Genomic DNA, 16,460 nt, shown 5'->3' with positions numbered 1-16,460 from the left:
GTGATTGTAAACCTGTACTCAAGAATGATTTCAAAGGAAAAATGTTGATCCTGATTAAGAATTTACTGAATAGCAATTGTATTAGAACTCTGATATTTCTTTTACACTTACCTTTTCAATAAAGTACTTCATTGCATAATATGACATAGAAAAAAGACATTTTTCTATCATTTGAGTTCAAAAGGAACTTTTGCTTAAAACAAAAGTCTGTCTGTCTCTATATCTTTCAGAGTCAATAATGTTAGGCAAAACTTTGTCCTCTAGTAGTCTTATGAGAGAGAGAGAGAGAGAAGAGAAACATGTTGTGCTTTTTCACAAATCTTTCTTTTTTACATGTTGATCTGGTGAGTTTTGAGAAAACAGTGGACCAACATCTCTAAAATGTGATTATGGGATCTTCCTGTTATCCTTGTGGGTTTTTCAAAAGTTGTATTCATTCTGCATTCTGCAACATCAGTAATTTCATCATGACCTAACTAGCAGAAGTATGCCAACTCATATAAGATAGTTTGCAAGTCAGCTGAAAAGCTATGTTTCAGATTCTAGAAAGAATATGTTGAAGAATCTAAAATACTTTTTCCACCTTTTATAATAAGGTTATTGGAGAAGTTGCTTTTTATCCATTTGGCTGGATAAACTTAACCAGCTTTATAAAGGATTAGTAAAAGATGAAAATTATGTAAGCAATGAGGATTTACCTAGATTATTTTTATGGGACAGAAACTAAGGTTGTGATTTTGTTTGGCAGTTTAGCATCTGTTTTTGTAATTTTTAAAGGAATGGATGGAGTTATGGATATAAAACTATATAAAACCATTTTCAATTTTGTATTTAACTTTAAGGGCCCCTCTAGCCATCCAGGTGAAGGCGTGATAGGGTCTGATGCATGATCTACACAATTATGCCTCCTGCCATGCCACACGTGCCTTGCACGAGGTGTGATTGTGAGACTGAGGAATAGCTCCAATCATACCTTATTGCCAGTGCAGTGGGGAGCCTGGGATCGAGATCCCACACTCCCCCTGCACCAGCAAATAGCAAGCTCCCATGACTGCAAGCCCTTTAGCTGACGAGGCTCACAGCCATGGCAGGATCTTACACAGCAGGCTCGTCAGCTGTGAGGGCATATGGTGCACACTGTCAGCTGATGAGGCTCCCAGCATCAGGGGATCACCTGGCCACACTTTCAATTAATGGTGTGGTAAGGATGAGCCGGAAAGTTATTGTATGTCTTTTGTGGAATAACTTGGTGGCTTCTTCCTTCTTTTATTACATCATTAATTAGTTGAATGTGTGGCAAGGTCACAACTTAAGAAGTGATTAACTTCTTAAGCTAATCACTCTGCAAGTGTAACATGTAGATGGGACCTGAGTGTATCAGTAAAGATCACATAATATAAGCATCATTTCTAATAATCTTTTTACAATCTACTTTTGGTTTATGGCTTATAATTAGGGATCCTGGTTTTCCCTGCTAAAAAATTGCATATTATGTGATTAAAACCCCCGAAATCCATGATTAAAATGAAAGGCCATTCACTCCCAGTCCCCCACAACCCCCTGGCCCTGCTCATGCCTCTCACACGCCTCTACAGCTGCCCTAGCTCTGCTCATGTCCCTCACTCCCTGCCCCACAGCCCTGGTACTGCTCAGGCCCCTCACTCTCCCCTCCCCACCCCCCCCAGCCTCCCAGCCCTGCTGGTGCCCCTCACTCCCTGCCCCACAGCCCCTTGGCCCTGCTCATGTCCCTCACTCCCGCCCCATAGCCCCTCCAGCCCTGCTCATGCCTCTCACACCCCGCCCTTCCCAGGTCTCTGTATCCCCAGGCCTCCTGGAGGGGGGACCTCCAGCTGCCAGGGCTACAGGGCCAGGGACCTGGTTCACAGCCCCCTGCCCCTGACAGAAGGCACCTGGTGCAGCAAAGCAAAACCTGGCTCCCTCCCTGCTGCCTGCTGTGGGCTCGGGCAGGGGATGGAGCCAGCTCCCTGCTGTGGTGCACACCCCCTGCGATCAGGGGGACCTATGCCCCCCAGATCTGTGCATGGGGCATGGGTGGGTGCATGCTGTGGGCTTGAGCTCCTTACCCTGCTGCCCTCCTCCAGGGCCTCTGTGTCCCGGTGGGTGCAACCTGGTCTGGCAGGGAACAGCAGAGCTGCACAGGAAAGCTGCTTGTTTCTGTAAGCTCCGCATTGCCCTGGCGATGCATCCCCTGTGCGAGTAGCACCAGTGGGGGGGCACAACCTCATGTCACCACTCCCGCTGCTGCCACATGGGCAAGGGATGCGTTGCCAGGGCAGTGCAGAGCTCACAGCAGCAAACAGCTTTCCTGCACGGCCCCTCTCTGCCCTGTAATGTATTACTTATGATTCTATCTCCTCAGAAGCCAGAAGGCAATACTTCTAAAAAACACTCTAAGATAGCTGGACTCCAATGATTCAAGATTCAAATTCCATTCTACTTATTTTAAAGGGACACAGAGTGTACTGTTACAATCCAGAAAATATATATGCATATTTTTTTTTTAAATGTTGAATAAAAATTGGTTAGCTAAACCTTTGCGGTAAGCAGAAACCTTAAATCTATAATGCCAACCCTCTTACTGGTAACAGTTTGTGTCCTCAAGGAAATTTGCTAAGTTCTAACATTTCTCTAGTGATTTCAAAAATTCCAGCAATTGATTATAAGGATAGAACTCTGTTTTAAAGAAAAAAATGTGTGTTTTAATGTTTCCTAGAAGTGGATTGGTCTTTAACTGAGATCAAGGCTATCTCTAGCCCATGAAGTATTAACATGCAGCTAGTGGCTCCTGCTCAGCCTCCTCTCCCTGCTTTGTTCCTTCTGCTGCAGCAGCTGAGGTTACTGGGGCAGGGCAGCAGGATAGGAGGGAGCCCAGTGAGCCCTTGCCTATGCAGCAGTGCCTGGGCTTGTGCTGTATGCATGGTGGGAGAGGTAGTGAAGGCTTGCGCTGTCCCCGTGGCAGTGAGGGTGGCTAATACTGACTATGAGGTCATGGCCTGCACTAGCCATACCTGCACTAGCCATATGTGGGCATCCCAGGGAGCCTTTGCAACACTTACATTTTATGGCAGAAGCCATATGCAGACCCTAGCTGCTCAGATATTAAACAGCCCAGACCTAGGCAGTCTGTTGTCCATTCTCTTACCTCACAAAACTCATTTTTAATTTGCTTTATAATCTGGTCCTTAGTCTTAATTAAACAGTGCTTGGCTTGTCAAACTCATTTGAACCCTGGTGAGCTGGACCTGAACCACAGGGAATCTGGCATTGCTCTGTCGGTGCCAGCAGCCAAGACATTAACACTGCTGCTGCTGCTGAACCCCCCAGAGCCACAGCTGCTGGAGCTGCAGTGTCAGCATGGCCAGCAGCCAGTGGGTGGTCGCTGCCCATTTCACTCACCAGCAGCAACTGCAAACACTAAAATCTGTGGCGGTTTTCACCCCCTGGCTGCTGGCCACCCTGGCACTGTGACTGGAATCCATAGCACTGGGATTGAGTGGTAGTGCGTTGATTCCTTGGTTCCTGGCTGCTGTGATTTAAATCCCCACAGGCCAGATGACCCACCCTCTGCCCGAAGGTCTTCTGTTTGACACCTGTGGTTTAAATAGTCAGCTCTCCTTTAAATATTTCCACCCATATGCAAAGTCAATACTGGCCTTCATTTAACCTAATGATTCCAGGAATATACTTTTATGGATAAAGTATGAATGTGTTAGCAGGCAAACTTCATAAGCCAAGGTCAACAGTCTGATTTATTCACAGATATTGCAAAAGGGTTTAGAAGTTAAGCCTGGATCAGCCACCAGTATTGGACTTTCAGAATAAAGAGTTGTCCATAATACCATTTGCAGTATTACACAAGTGTTGTTGGGTTTTGTGTTCCGAAAATGAAGTGCTTGGAAACGGGATGGAAAAAGAAAGTATGTAATAGAAATTATAACTGCAGGAAAATATTCAACTGATGTACAAATTTCTAAAGCAGAAAACCAGCAAAACTGACAATTTAAAGAACAGGGAGAAAAATCACAGGGTTAAGGAACACATATATTACAACACTACAAGTGCCTCAGCACTTTGTACTGCTGGAAAAATAAGAGAAAAATAAGAGTGCTGTGCATTCAGACTGCCCTGGCGATAAGGGTTTGCTCCTAATTGGAAACTTCATTTTGTGGCAGATCTGTCATTTTTGTGCAGATGCTAGCTTTTTGTCACACTACAAGCATGTGTATAACATTCCAAAAGTAACATGTTCATAGTTGTAATACAATTTTTTTTTCTAAATTGACTTTTTAATTTTCATTCTTTGTTCTGTGTTGCCAAGGTATTCAGGATTTCTAAATCTTTTTTTTTTTTTTTTTAAGGAATCCAAAATGTACTGAGTTTGTTCTGCGCAGTCCTGACAGAAAACAAGGTTCTTTTTCACTCGGCAAGTTTCCAGAGGCTCAGTGATGCCTGTAGAGCGTTGGAATCTCTAATGTTTCCTCTGAAATACAGGTGAGTTTTGTTAGACAGTTTTGACCCTTCGGACTTAATTTTGAAAACCCATAATGCTGCGAGCTGTTTTTAATCATGGGAGCAGTACCATGTAAGGGAATGGACTGCTTTCATGAGTAAAAACAGTTGGGGTTTATTTGGTGTACTTCATTGGTTACGAAGCTTGGTTGCATGAGCATTACATTTGAAGCTTTATATAATTTAACAAAACTACAATAGAAATCCTATCAGCAACACTAATTCTAACTGTAAACTTCTTTAATAACGTAGTAATCTGTGCCAGCCTATCTGATAGTTTTCTAATGTTTACAAGTATTCATACTACAGTCAATAAATTCCTTATGAAATCCAGATTAGAACCCACATTTTCAGATTAAAAGATAGCATAGCATGCTTTTAGTTGCTCAGAAGTAATACAATTATAATTCAGTTGTTTGCAAATGATCCTTCTCGTTTTAAATTTGCAGTAGTCTTGTATTGTTTAAAATATTTAAAGGCAGGCTTTTATTTTACTATCCAATAATTTAAAAAAATGAAAGTGGATTTTGAAATAATGTTCCTTACTGTTGTTGAAAACAGTGTCTAATCTTTTAGAGATGTAGTAAACTAAATGATTATTTTTTATCCAGGTTTTAGTGAGGCTCTAATCACGAGTAACAATAGCTCAGCATTCTCACTTTAGTCCCAAATATATAGTGTCTGATTCACAACATTTTATATGTGGGAATTTTATTTTTAACTGTCACTGTACAAAGGCAATAACTTGCTTTATATGTTGTACTAAATGCTCTCTCTGTCAAGTATACTAGCCTTTTAAAACTCAAAATCCTCTCCATAAATGATCTAATCAATAAAATATCTCTGTGCTCAATACAAGACACTAATAAGAGGCATATTAATTTGATGCCTTTTTTTCTTACTTTACATATATTTTCCAAAATAGGAAGTGTTTCTATTTTGCAGTAACATTTTATAAAGGAATTACAAGTCCTTTGTGATTATCCCTAGCCATTTTATGGACTCCCTGATATTTTAATGCCAGAATGTCCTCTTAACATTGAGTGTAATATGTTCTCATCAGTGTAAAAAATACTCCACTGTTTTAACAAAATATTAAGTAGTTATAGTAAACTGAGTAGCTAAAAGAAAGCTGAAGAAAAACTTCCTCATGTAATGGGGCAGACAAAAAGAACTAACTTTTTTATGAATCATTCTCTTCACAGTTATCCCTATATTCCAATTCTCCCTGCACAGCTGCTGGAAGTTCTCAGTTCACCAACTCCTTTTATTATTGGTGTACATTCTGTCTTTCGTAATGACATTCATGAGCTTGTAAGTATACCTACCGAGAATATTGTCAGTGTTATAGCATTTGTGATACTTGGATGTAGAGAGTCTGTGTGCTTCCAGCTTTATTAGTTAAAACTATTCTTTCCATAAAAAAGTATCAGCAGATAAAGTTGGATGATAATTGATATAAAAAGGAGAGGAGAGAAGGATAAAAGAAAGAAAAGGATTGACTTCATTGTCCATTTTTTTTTCACAAAGGCCCAGATAGCTAAGCTGTCAGCGGGAAGTAATCATGAGAGAGAGAAACTTGAAACTATGATTGTAGGATGTGAAGTTCACAGAACAGGGATCTAATTCCAGTTCTTCTTCACACTTCTTTTGTGACTTTGGACAAATCACCTAGGTTATGGTCAAATATGCATTTGTAGTGGCTTCAAAGGGGATGGGAGGTTAGTGTTTAGGAGGACTTAGTAGCTTTTATGATGTAGTTGGTAGGTGTGCATGAACCTGTAGTAGTGTGAGCGAGCTAAATTTGTCTTTGAATGAATCAGGGTAGAAGATGCAGTGGTTTTGCTACACTTATATTACTGCAGGTTTATGCACACCTAGGATAGCATTCTATGTGGGTGTCTTTTCTGGACATCTATAGAACTACATTTGGGTATTGTAGGTTGGTATTCTGTTTCTGTGCATGTACGTTCCAAGTAGCATCTGTCTTTGCTTCAGGAGCAGCTAACAGTGTACATTTGTCCATACCATTAGATCAGCATTTTCTAAGCAGTCCTTGATTTGGGGTGCCTCAGTTTTTAAGCACTCCTCTGGAGAGACTAGACTTGATTTTCAGAGGGACTAAGTATCTGAAGATTACACAGACTTTATTAAAATTAAGGTTACTTGGCATTTCTGGAAATCAGATGTTAGCTATACCAAACTAAGTACAAGTACTCCTCAATTAACGTCGTCCCGGTTAACAATGTTTCGTTATCACGTCGCTGATCTAGGAGAAAACATACTTGTTTAAAGTTGTGCAGTGTTCAGTTATAACATTGTTTGGCCACTACCTGCTAGTAGGTAACTACTGTGACATGCTTGGATTCGCTTAACATCATTTCGCTTAAAATCACATTTTTCAAGAACATAACCACGACATTAAGCAAGGAGTAGCTGTACTTAAAAACTTAGACTTCTTTCCGTTTCACAAAGTGTTTCATGGTTAGTGTCACGGCGGGGTCCTTTAGGAGGGCCGTGATCTCCTCGAGGTCCCTCACTCTGTGTCAAGGCCAGCCCAAGGCACCCTCTTGTTCTCACCCGCCACGTCTTGCTGGAAAATATAAGGTTGGGAGGCTGCCTATGACTCCCTGGGCACGGTTACTCGGGACCTCTGTCCCCGTGTGTTCCTGGACCCCTAGGGGTCTCCCGATATGGTGGGTGTTCCCCGGACACCCTAGCCTTATGGGCTGTGCGTGGCTCCTACCACCCCTAATACCACGCCCCAAGCCTCGCTGATGTGAAAGACGTTGTTAGGTCAAAATACACGTATGCCCACTCTTGGGCCTTCTCTACAATAGATTAGTCCCCTCTTGGACGTCCTCTCGAGCCACCGGTCTTTTGGGCCCACCGCACTACCACCCTTTCTGATATGGGCTCACCGCGCTGCTACTCCCCGTCCCCTCGGGGGCCACCGCAGCACCTTGCCCTTCCCTGGGTTTTCCGCGGTGCTAGCCTGTTACCAGGCTCCTCAATATTGCCCCTCTCGGGCTCCTCAGTATGGCCCTTCCCGGGCTCCTCAGTAATCACCCCTCCCTGGGGCTGGGGTCTATGCACCCCGCAAGTGATGCCCTTGCTGGCACCTGCTGCGCCCGTCCTGGGCTTCCTAATATGGCGCTCCCCCTCTTTGGGGCTCGCCGTGCCCACACTGGGCTTCCCAATAGTTCAATATGGCGCTCCCCCTCTTTGGGGCTTGCCGTGCCCACCTCGGGCTCCCTGATAAAATCGCCCCTCTCTCTGGGGCTGGGGTCTATGTACCCCGCACATAACCCGGGGTCTGTGTTCCCCGCCCGCAACCCACTGGTTGCGCTCCTCGCTGCCAGTTGCTCCTGCACTGGTGCGTAAGCTGTGCCTTCACTGGCGCTATGAAAATAATGCGCCCTCTTGGCGCTAGACCGCGCCCTCACTGGCGCTGGGGCACCCCACACTCTCTGGGGTCCCTATGAGGACACTGCGCCCTCCTCGGGCGCTGGGGCCCCCACACTCCCGTGGGGCCCTTTATGAGGCCTCCTCCAACCCCTACAGCCTCACCCAAACCTCCGGTGTAATAAACAGAGCAAAACATAAACTCAAAGTACAAGCCTCTAGGCTATAACATAACTACAAGCCGCATGGCCATAACTTAGTATCGTGGCTCGAGCCTCCAGGGCTATCATGAGCTATACTTGCAACTCAGGCTTCTTCCCATATCTTAGCTGAGGGAGCTCCTGCCTCCCCGGTGGCTGGCAGAGAACTGCCAGCCTGGCCTCAGCCCTGAGCTTTATAAGGGCCAGGCCCTGCCTCCTACAGGCAGCTGGCTCCCCTTAGTTGCTCCGGCAACCCGCAGCTGCGCTCATTACCCGGGCAACCCTCAGCTGGGCTCCTTATGTCAGGACAGGGCTCGCTCACTCTCTCCCTGGCAGTTTCTCCTCTCTAGGAGCAGGGGCACCGGGGTGCCCTGCGACAGTTAGATTCATTAATATTATTAAAATGTTCAATATTTTTTAATTCAAAGTAATATTATTTCAGCTTATTAAGTTGAGCTATATGGGACATATGAAATATAATCTATTATTTTAACTGTTTGTGGTATATACTATATATGAGCCATTTATTTGTTTCTTACAGTTAGATGTAATCATAGCAGACCTGGATGGAGGCACAATTAAAATTCCTGAATGTATTCATCTTTCTCAGCTCCCAGAACCACTGCTGCATCAAACTCAAACAGCTCTTTCTCTAGTAAGTCACGTTTCCTAATATAACTTTCCAGTTTGTAAACAGAAGAAATATAATATTCAATCATGAGTCCATTAGAAAAATTACTAATGCAGCTTTAAAAATAATTGATTGCTAAATGCATCATTCTGTCTGAGTACCATAAATATGGATGCTTATCTTGCTAGGATCCTATGACCCCAGCTGACTTCCTGCCTTCGGGCGGGGGGCTGGACTCGATGATCTTCTGAGGTCCCTTCCAGCCCTAATGTCTATGAATCTATGAAATGTATGGAATTCTAAAGAAAATATTCTACATATGTCCTAGAAGCCTGTCATTCTGCTCTTTGGCAGACAAGTCTATCTTGATGTTCTTAAGATCAACTTTATTGAAGCTAGTGAATTTATTTCAGTGCTGTTTGACCCATCCTATTCAGTTTATGAAGTCTTTCCTCCTAAAAGCTGCTCCTTGCTAAATTTAATGGGAGTTTTGCAGAATCAGACCTCAAGTGGGCCTGGCTGCCGTTTTCTATGCTCCTTCTAGAATCTAAATACCTTTCAACTTTATATGCTTAATACTGCACATAGTACTCTACTAAGAAAACTCTTCTTAAAAGAACTGTTAACTTAATTTGTAATTAATACCTCTGACCATTACATTCATTTATAGCTTATGACAACTCACTTATAGTTTCAAAATCCAAGGGAAGAAAATTACTTTTTCCTTCCTAATAATGCGATTCAAATGACATCTCAACCTTACTGTTCTAACAGTTGTTACTGACAATTTAGCTGCTTTTACTATTATTTCCCTTGGTTTCTTTATAATTATGTGCAGAGTTCCAAGAAATCCACTTAGATTTTAAATTACTATAAGGCATGGTTCAAGAATTGTTAAGGAAGAACTGACCTGTTGAAGTAAATATTGTTTTATGCTTTATTATCATTCCACACTGAGGAATCACTACAACAGTGGTTTAGTTTCCTGTCATTGAAAGTAAATTGCCGTTTTCCAGCATTCTCAAAAACTGAAAAGCACTTGTTTCAATATTAAACATAGCTGGTCTAACCAGTGGGAACAATCCCAAACAGGGACTGATTTCCCACCAAAAATTTTATAGCAGTGGAGATGTACTTTGGTTTCCTGCTGTCATCCTCCTCTCTTTCCTTCTCTCTTTTATGGGTTTACCACAATGGAGGTCATCCATGGTCATTTCACATGTATATCTTCCTGTGGTTCAGGCAAAAGCTCTAACCTCAAGAAGTTAAAAAAAAGACAATGGGATGCAACGCTGATATTGAGAATGTGCATTAATATTTTATGCACTGTCCCAACATTAGAACTTGAAATATGGGGGCCCTAGGACTTAAAAAAAAATAAAATAGCTTAGTTATTACGTAAACAAAGTAATCATAACAGGACAACATTTTCAAGTGGCCAGTCGTAGTACATGCCTCAGTTTTGGCATCCCAATATAAAACACCTTAAAGGCATTTTATTTTTAGTGAATGCTCAGGATTTTATGTAGAATTAGATCTCTTAAGCTAAGATGGAAACCCAAAATAACTAGCCATGTTTGAAACCATCGGTTATAATTTCAATAGAGAGAGGGCATTTTTACTGGGCATAATATATCTGAGACAACTTAATTGTCTTACCCTGACTTTGTCATTGAATTTGGATGAGTATCTTAACGTTGCAGTGAATCCACTCATATAAAAGTAAAATAGGGATATTACTTCTGTTCCCTCACGCTTTCTGAAGATTGTTAGTACTTACTAAATATATTGAGATCATTGGACAAAAGATATTATAGAACTTCAAATTAATACTTAGAAGTATTTATTAACTAGTAACTTTACAAATCTGACTTGCAAATGTAATCCATTTTCCAAGTGTAAAGTTAAGCATATTCACATTCAGTTCTGTTCAGTTCATATCAGTAAGTATTGCTTGTACATAATGCACAAGAAAATGCTGTCTGCAAAGCAACAGCAATTTCAGGGTTAACCTTTAAAAAAACAAACAAAAACCTAACACATACCCCAAACATCCTACCCTTGAGATTTTCCATTCATATTTTAGAACTTTCTTTTAACATTCCATCTCACAGTTATTGTAAGTCAACTAGGTGTAAATCTCTACAAAACTGAATTTGGTAAGAAAAACAGATAGACATGATAATGACATAAATGAATATATTCATTTAACGCTGTTTGAGACATTTCAGATAGATACGGGGGCTTTCCACACCTACTAAAGTCTATTGCATATAATATCTATTACATCTGTTGCCCAAAGATACTTAATCCCTTATCTCTGCACAGCAGTTAGGACTTAATTTTGTGTTTTATTTTAAAGCATTTACATTGCAATGATTATGAATAGGAAGAAATCAGGGGTGGTGGGAGGGAAATTTTGCTTCCTGTACAAGACTACTTGAATATTTCATTCATTTAAAAATGTTCTAGGTTTTACATCCTGATTTGGAAACAGCAGATTATGCATTCCCTCCACCACGAACAGCTTTATCGCATTCAAAAATGCTGGTAAAAATTCTTTATGACTTTTTTTTTTTACTGAACAGAACAATATTAATTATTTAAAATAAGCTTTCTTAAGAAACTGTATTTCTGTGTTTTACTGTATTCTCCATGACAGAGTAGGCAGTGTCTAGGTTAAAATAGCATGACTTAATTTACAAATGCAACATCTTTCCCATTTTTCCTGTTTCTTTGTAGTTCACCTGTAACGGTATGGACAGAAGTAAAAACTGAAATGTTACAAATGCCTTTGAAATATTTCAGAGGGCAAAAGCTCCAACTCAAAGTGTATATGCCCTTTTGAAATGTTCCAAAAGCAATAGAGATTCTGCAAAATTGTACCTCTTTAAATGAGGTACTGTTTTGCAGAGTTTTGCTTTTTTTTTATTGCATCTATACAATGACAGCCTGCAGATACTGAGTGACAGCCTGCAGGCTGCACAGCCTCTGGATCCCACTCCTCAGTCCTGGCTGCTTCCTCATTAGGGCCCTCCCTCACTGGCAGTGTTTATCTCTTCACTCAGTCTCTTTTGCCTCTTTCCTCCAGAGAGAGGGAGATTGCTGAGGTAGAATGAATTGAGGCTAGAGGTGGTAGGGCTAGGGAGCTCACAGACATGTTCAGGGTTCTCAGCCCAATCCTTTCTACCTGTCCACTGTCTGAGGGGGAAAGAGGAGAGATAGAGGGGATTGGGGCTGGTGAGTCAAAATGTGGGTGGTGGGGAGCCCCTCTCCCACCTCTCTGGAAGACATCCTCTGCCCTCTTTAGTGCCCTTGGCTGGAAAGCTATGGTAACATGCATCTGTGTCTGTTTTGGGTGGAGCCACAGAGACCATACATATGCATCTGGCTGAAACCCTTCTTTTTAGATGCATTTCCAGGTGCATTTCACTTGGAAGCATTAAAAAAATTACTTCTGTCTGGATCCTACGAGATTTATTTTTCACCCCTGAAGACTAGAAGTAAACCCCTGGTTTTGCTGAAATCAATGGTAGAAGTCACATTGACATAATTTGAGCCACGATTTCATCATTGGTGGGTGACATAGTTATAAATTGGCATGGTTCATATCGCAATATTAATCCCAATAATTTTGTATAATTTCTTTTTAACAAAAAACACTGATTCTGTTTGTTTGACATCGATTTTTGGTACAAGTTACTGGAAGTTACTCAGAGGTGAGTGTTGTCTAGGCTTGAAATAAGCTTGTATTTGCCAATAAGGCTAGCTTTTATTGAATCCTAAATTTAATTTATAAATGGAGAGAATGCCACCAAATATACTTGCAGTGAAATCCAGCACAGGCATGTAAAAATTGATAGAATTTTATATGTAACTACAGAAATCTACTTCCAAAACAATCCACTGCAAGCTTTAGCTGTTCATATCAGATTAATTTTGCTCTAGAAGTGTTTAGTGACTTTATTTTTCAAGTGAAAGTTCATATTTTTAAAATGCATTTGAATGAGGCATTATAAAATTGGAGTCCTAAAACAACTCGCAGTTTGGATGCCAGAAGAACTGATTGGCTAAGAGTCTGTTTAGGTGGCAAAGTGAAATCTAGTAGTATGAAGTGACAAAGTGATTGGAAGCAGATATGATTCTTATGCCAAATGACAAATTAACTCTATATAAGTGTGTATCTGTATGTAACATAAAAATATGAAGGTCTCTGTTTGGTATATACGGTGCATTATATTGTTTTGACATTTTTGCTGTATTTGAAGAATGAATAAAAGTTTGTAACATTGTGTGATAATAAGGCTGAGGAGGAAGAATTATAGATAAAATATTGTTTCCAAGATACTTCATTTTCATTTTCAGGATAAAGAAGTGCGAGCAATTTTCTTGCGATTCTTTGCACAACTCTTCCAAGGATACAGGTCATGCCTTCAGCTGATCAGAATTCATGCTGAACCAGTCATTCATTTCCATAAGGTAAAAGAGAAATAAGTTTGTTTTTATGTATATGAATTTCTCTCATGTACTTACTTTTTGAAGCCATTTCAAATATCAAATCTTGGAATTTAATTTTACATTGCCATATAGTTGGTATCTTATATAAGAGTGATAATTTTGGTATTACAAATCAAGTAGTGAACATAATATAACAATCTAGCAAAGGATACATGTTAATTTAAAGCAAAACCCCCCAAATGTAATTTTGGCAGTACTTAATGAATTTCAAGAAATTAAATCTACAGTTAAAAGAATAGCGTTACTGTATAATTAGAATCATAGTCGGATCCAGCATCTTGGCAAGGTGAGTAGTGCCACTGAGATCACTTGCATGTCAGTGCCACTTTTTCCAGAACTCTGTATATGCTGTGTGCTCTCAGCTTACCACAGCCCTTGCTTTCACATAGCTCTGGAGCCAAGAGGTTAAGTGGTGCTACAGCTTGCCCTCCCTTGCTCTCCCCAACCCCCATGGAATTCAGTGGCAGAGAAAAAGAGGAGACAAGCAACTGTGGTGCTCATCCTCCCCTGCACCCCAGGCTTCAAAGTTGTGTGAAAGCAGGGGCTGCAGCAAAAGCTCATGCTGACCAGCGGGTGAGCTCAGAGAGCTTGGGCAAGAGTTGTGCTGACATGCTGGTGAGCTCAGAGAATTCAGTGAGTGTGCACCATACAGCCATCATGGGGTGCAATGAGAATTAGTTTGAATCTTCCTTCCTGGACTTTTCAGATAAAAGAAAACTGGTAGCAAAATATTCTTAAAAATTGCTGTGGTGCAACAAAAGGTAGTAACAGACTCTGCTACTTTATTGTACCAGACATCTGTTCTGTGACAGGAAAGTACAGGTAGCCTGAGCTCCTTGCACCCTCCAGCCACCCCAGGCAGGTGTTCTGGGGGTTTGAGAGCCCCAGGAATGCCCCACTTTTCATACTCAGACAGACCTGTCCCCTGTGATTGTGGGGGATGAGTCTAGATGAGTGGGGAAAGCGAGGATGTCACATTGCCCCTTGTCCCACACCATCAAGGGTGGGACAAAGGGCAACGTGTTTTTCAACCAGTGAAACAGATCCCAGCACAGTTCATCTGCTTCAGTCAGTGACATCTATTTCTAGCCTAAGGAAGCCACCCTGCTCTACTTTCTGTCTGACTTGAGACTAAGAGGGCTAACCAGCTCTCAATTCCAATATGCTTGATTTAGTTTAAAAGATATGTAATTCACATCCAGTATTTTTACAAGTACTTTGCATTTGTAATAAACAGAAGAAAATGTTTTGCCTATGAAGGATCCAAGGATTGAAATAAGAGTGTTTGTTTTGACAATGTTTGATAACTGTAAAGTGGTAAATTCCTGTCTACTGTCACTGCAGGCAGCCTTCTTAGGCCAGCGAGGCTTGATTGAGAATGACTTCCTTACCAAAGTCCTCAGTGGAATGGCATTTGCTGGTTTTGTGTCAGAGAGAGGCCCTCCTTACAGATCTTGTGATCTCTTTGATGAGGTAAGCACTGTATTGTTTAAGGTATGCCTTATATTCAAAGAAGTCAAAATTTTAGGTTGGATATTTCGGTATGTTAGAAATAAGTTATTTAAAAGCTTCTATGTCATATTATATCATAAATAGGACTTATATCGTAAATAGGACAGATAGAGCACTAGAAAATATATAGAATATATTGTCTTCTGAAGTCCTCATTCTGTAACCAACATAAATGTATATAATTTTACACACACAGAGGCACAAGGAGAACTCACAAAGAAGGTTAAACTTGTGCAAGTCATTGTAATACTGTTTTTATAATTAGATTTGGAACTTTATAATGGGTAACGCTCTAGTCCAGAATTATTTTGAATAATTTAAGAAAGTTTCTGGAAATAAATATTAATTAAATGTATCAATACATTAATAAATACTATTAATTCAATGATAACTATTATATATTAATATGTGGAATGCATGCCTGGCAAAGGAAACTGGGGCAGATATCTTCTATTATAAAAATGAAATGGGATCTTCAATTTATCCCCACCCAGAGGCCTGTCTTCTAAATTTTTGTCTAAAAAAGAGTCAGATGCAGGCACAATGAATAACTTTTTTTATTACCTGAATGTTTAGTAACAAAAAATGAGAACACTCACTATTACTTCTATATGGGAATAGTGTTGTACAGAAATACCGACTAAAGTATTACAGCCATTAAATGACTGCTTTAAGAACATAGGTTTTTTGTACCTGGTTGGCTAGGAATATGATTTTAAGGCTTCAGAGAAAAGCAAAAATTCCTGATAATTCACCTGAGAAATTCTGTACCATTTCCTAGAAGCAAGAGATCTTTCATTATCCAAAGTTCTGTGTATTTTATGGATAATATGTTTGTTACATACTTTTGTATTAGCAAAGATATCTTTGTAAGCTGTTTTTTAACATCTCTAAACACGTTTTAAGTTGGTAGCTTTTGAAGTGGAACGAATTAAAGCTGATGAAGGCAATCCACCAAAAATGCTGAAGCACGTCCGAGAGCTTGCAGAACAACTATTAAAAAATGTAAGTTTATTGTATCCCTGTATTGGCTATAGAGTGTTTTGATAATACTGATAATACTTCACTACATTACATAATATGATACCTTCATGATGTGCAACGTACGTTCCAAAAGTTAGGCAGAAAACTCCTTGATGTAAGCACACTGGGTGCAGACAGGAGTTACATTTCTCACATGATCAGGTCCCTAAAATCACTCTCCAGCTCTGCTGTGACAGGTGCATGGCTTCAGAGTGCTTTTAAAGTGGCTGACTGCACAAAAAATTAACCCTTCTCAAATGAGGTGTCAGGTGAAAGTGCTCTGTTTTACAGTGCCTTAGGGAACTTGTATTCCCTAGGGTTAATTTTTTGCATATTTGGGACTGGGCTAATGCAGCCTACCCCTACTCCTGGGGCTTTCAGTAGCGCAGAAGGGAGGAGGGGGAGGAAAATGAGCGAGGGACCTGAGCTGAGCTGTGGTGGGGAGGAGCATGGGGAAGAAACAGCAGCACAAGCTGCTAGCTTGCTCTGTCTGAGCTGGAGGCAGGGGGGTGGATTGGAGCGTCTCTGTCTCGTGGCCTTGGCCCAGCTCCCCCCAGTACCCCAGCCAGGGTGGCTGTGGGGTGGGAGGCCACAAGGTAGGGGGGCTCTGATCCACCCCCCACCTCCAGATCAGCCTGGGC

At 41.0% G+C, this 16,460-nt stretch overlaps 1 protein-coding gene across 3 annotated transcripts in view; it reads left to right on the top strand.

The window, feature by feature from the left end:
* Positions 1-16,460, top strand: part of SBF2 (SET binding factor 2) — a 487,110-nt gene that overhangs the window by 271,826 nt on the left and 198,824 nt on the right. For all 3 annotated transcript variants that reach the window (XM_019476811.2, XM_019476810.2, XM_059722672.1), the window contains 7 exons: positions 4,380-4,512; positions 5,736-5,844; positions 8,677-8,790; positions 11,239-11,316; positions 13,132-13,245; positions 14,629-14,757; positions 15,703-15,801. In XM_019476811.2, the coding sequence (XP_019332356.1) occupies positions 4,380-4,512; positions 5,736-5,844; positions 8,677-8,790; positions 11,239-11,316; positions 13,132-13,245; positions 14,629-14,757; positions 15,703-15,801 (776 nt within the window). The remainder of the gene's footprint in view (positions 1-4,379; positions 4,513-5,735; positions 5,845-8,676; positions 8,791-11,238; positions 11,317-13,131; positions 13,246-14,628; positions 14,758-15,702; positions 15,802-16,460) is intronic.

This window comes from Alligator mississippiensis, chromosome 2, assembly GCF_030867095.1.
Source record: "Alligator mississippiensis isolate rAllMis1 chromosome 2, rAllMis1, whole genome shotgun sequence".
In the NCBI taxonomy this organism is placed as follows: Eukaryota; Metazoa; Chordata; order Crocodylia; family Alligatoridae; genus Alligator; species Alligator mississippiensis.
This window is presented reverse-complemented; position numbering and strand designations above follow the sequence as displayed.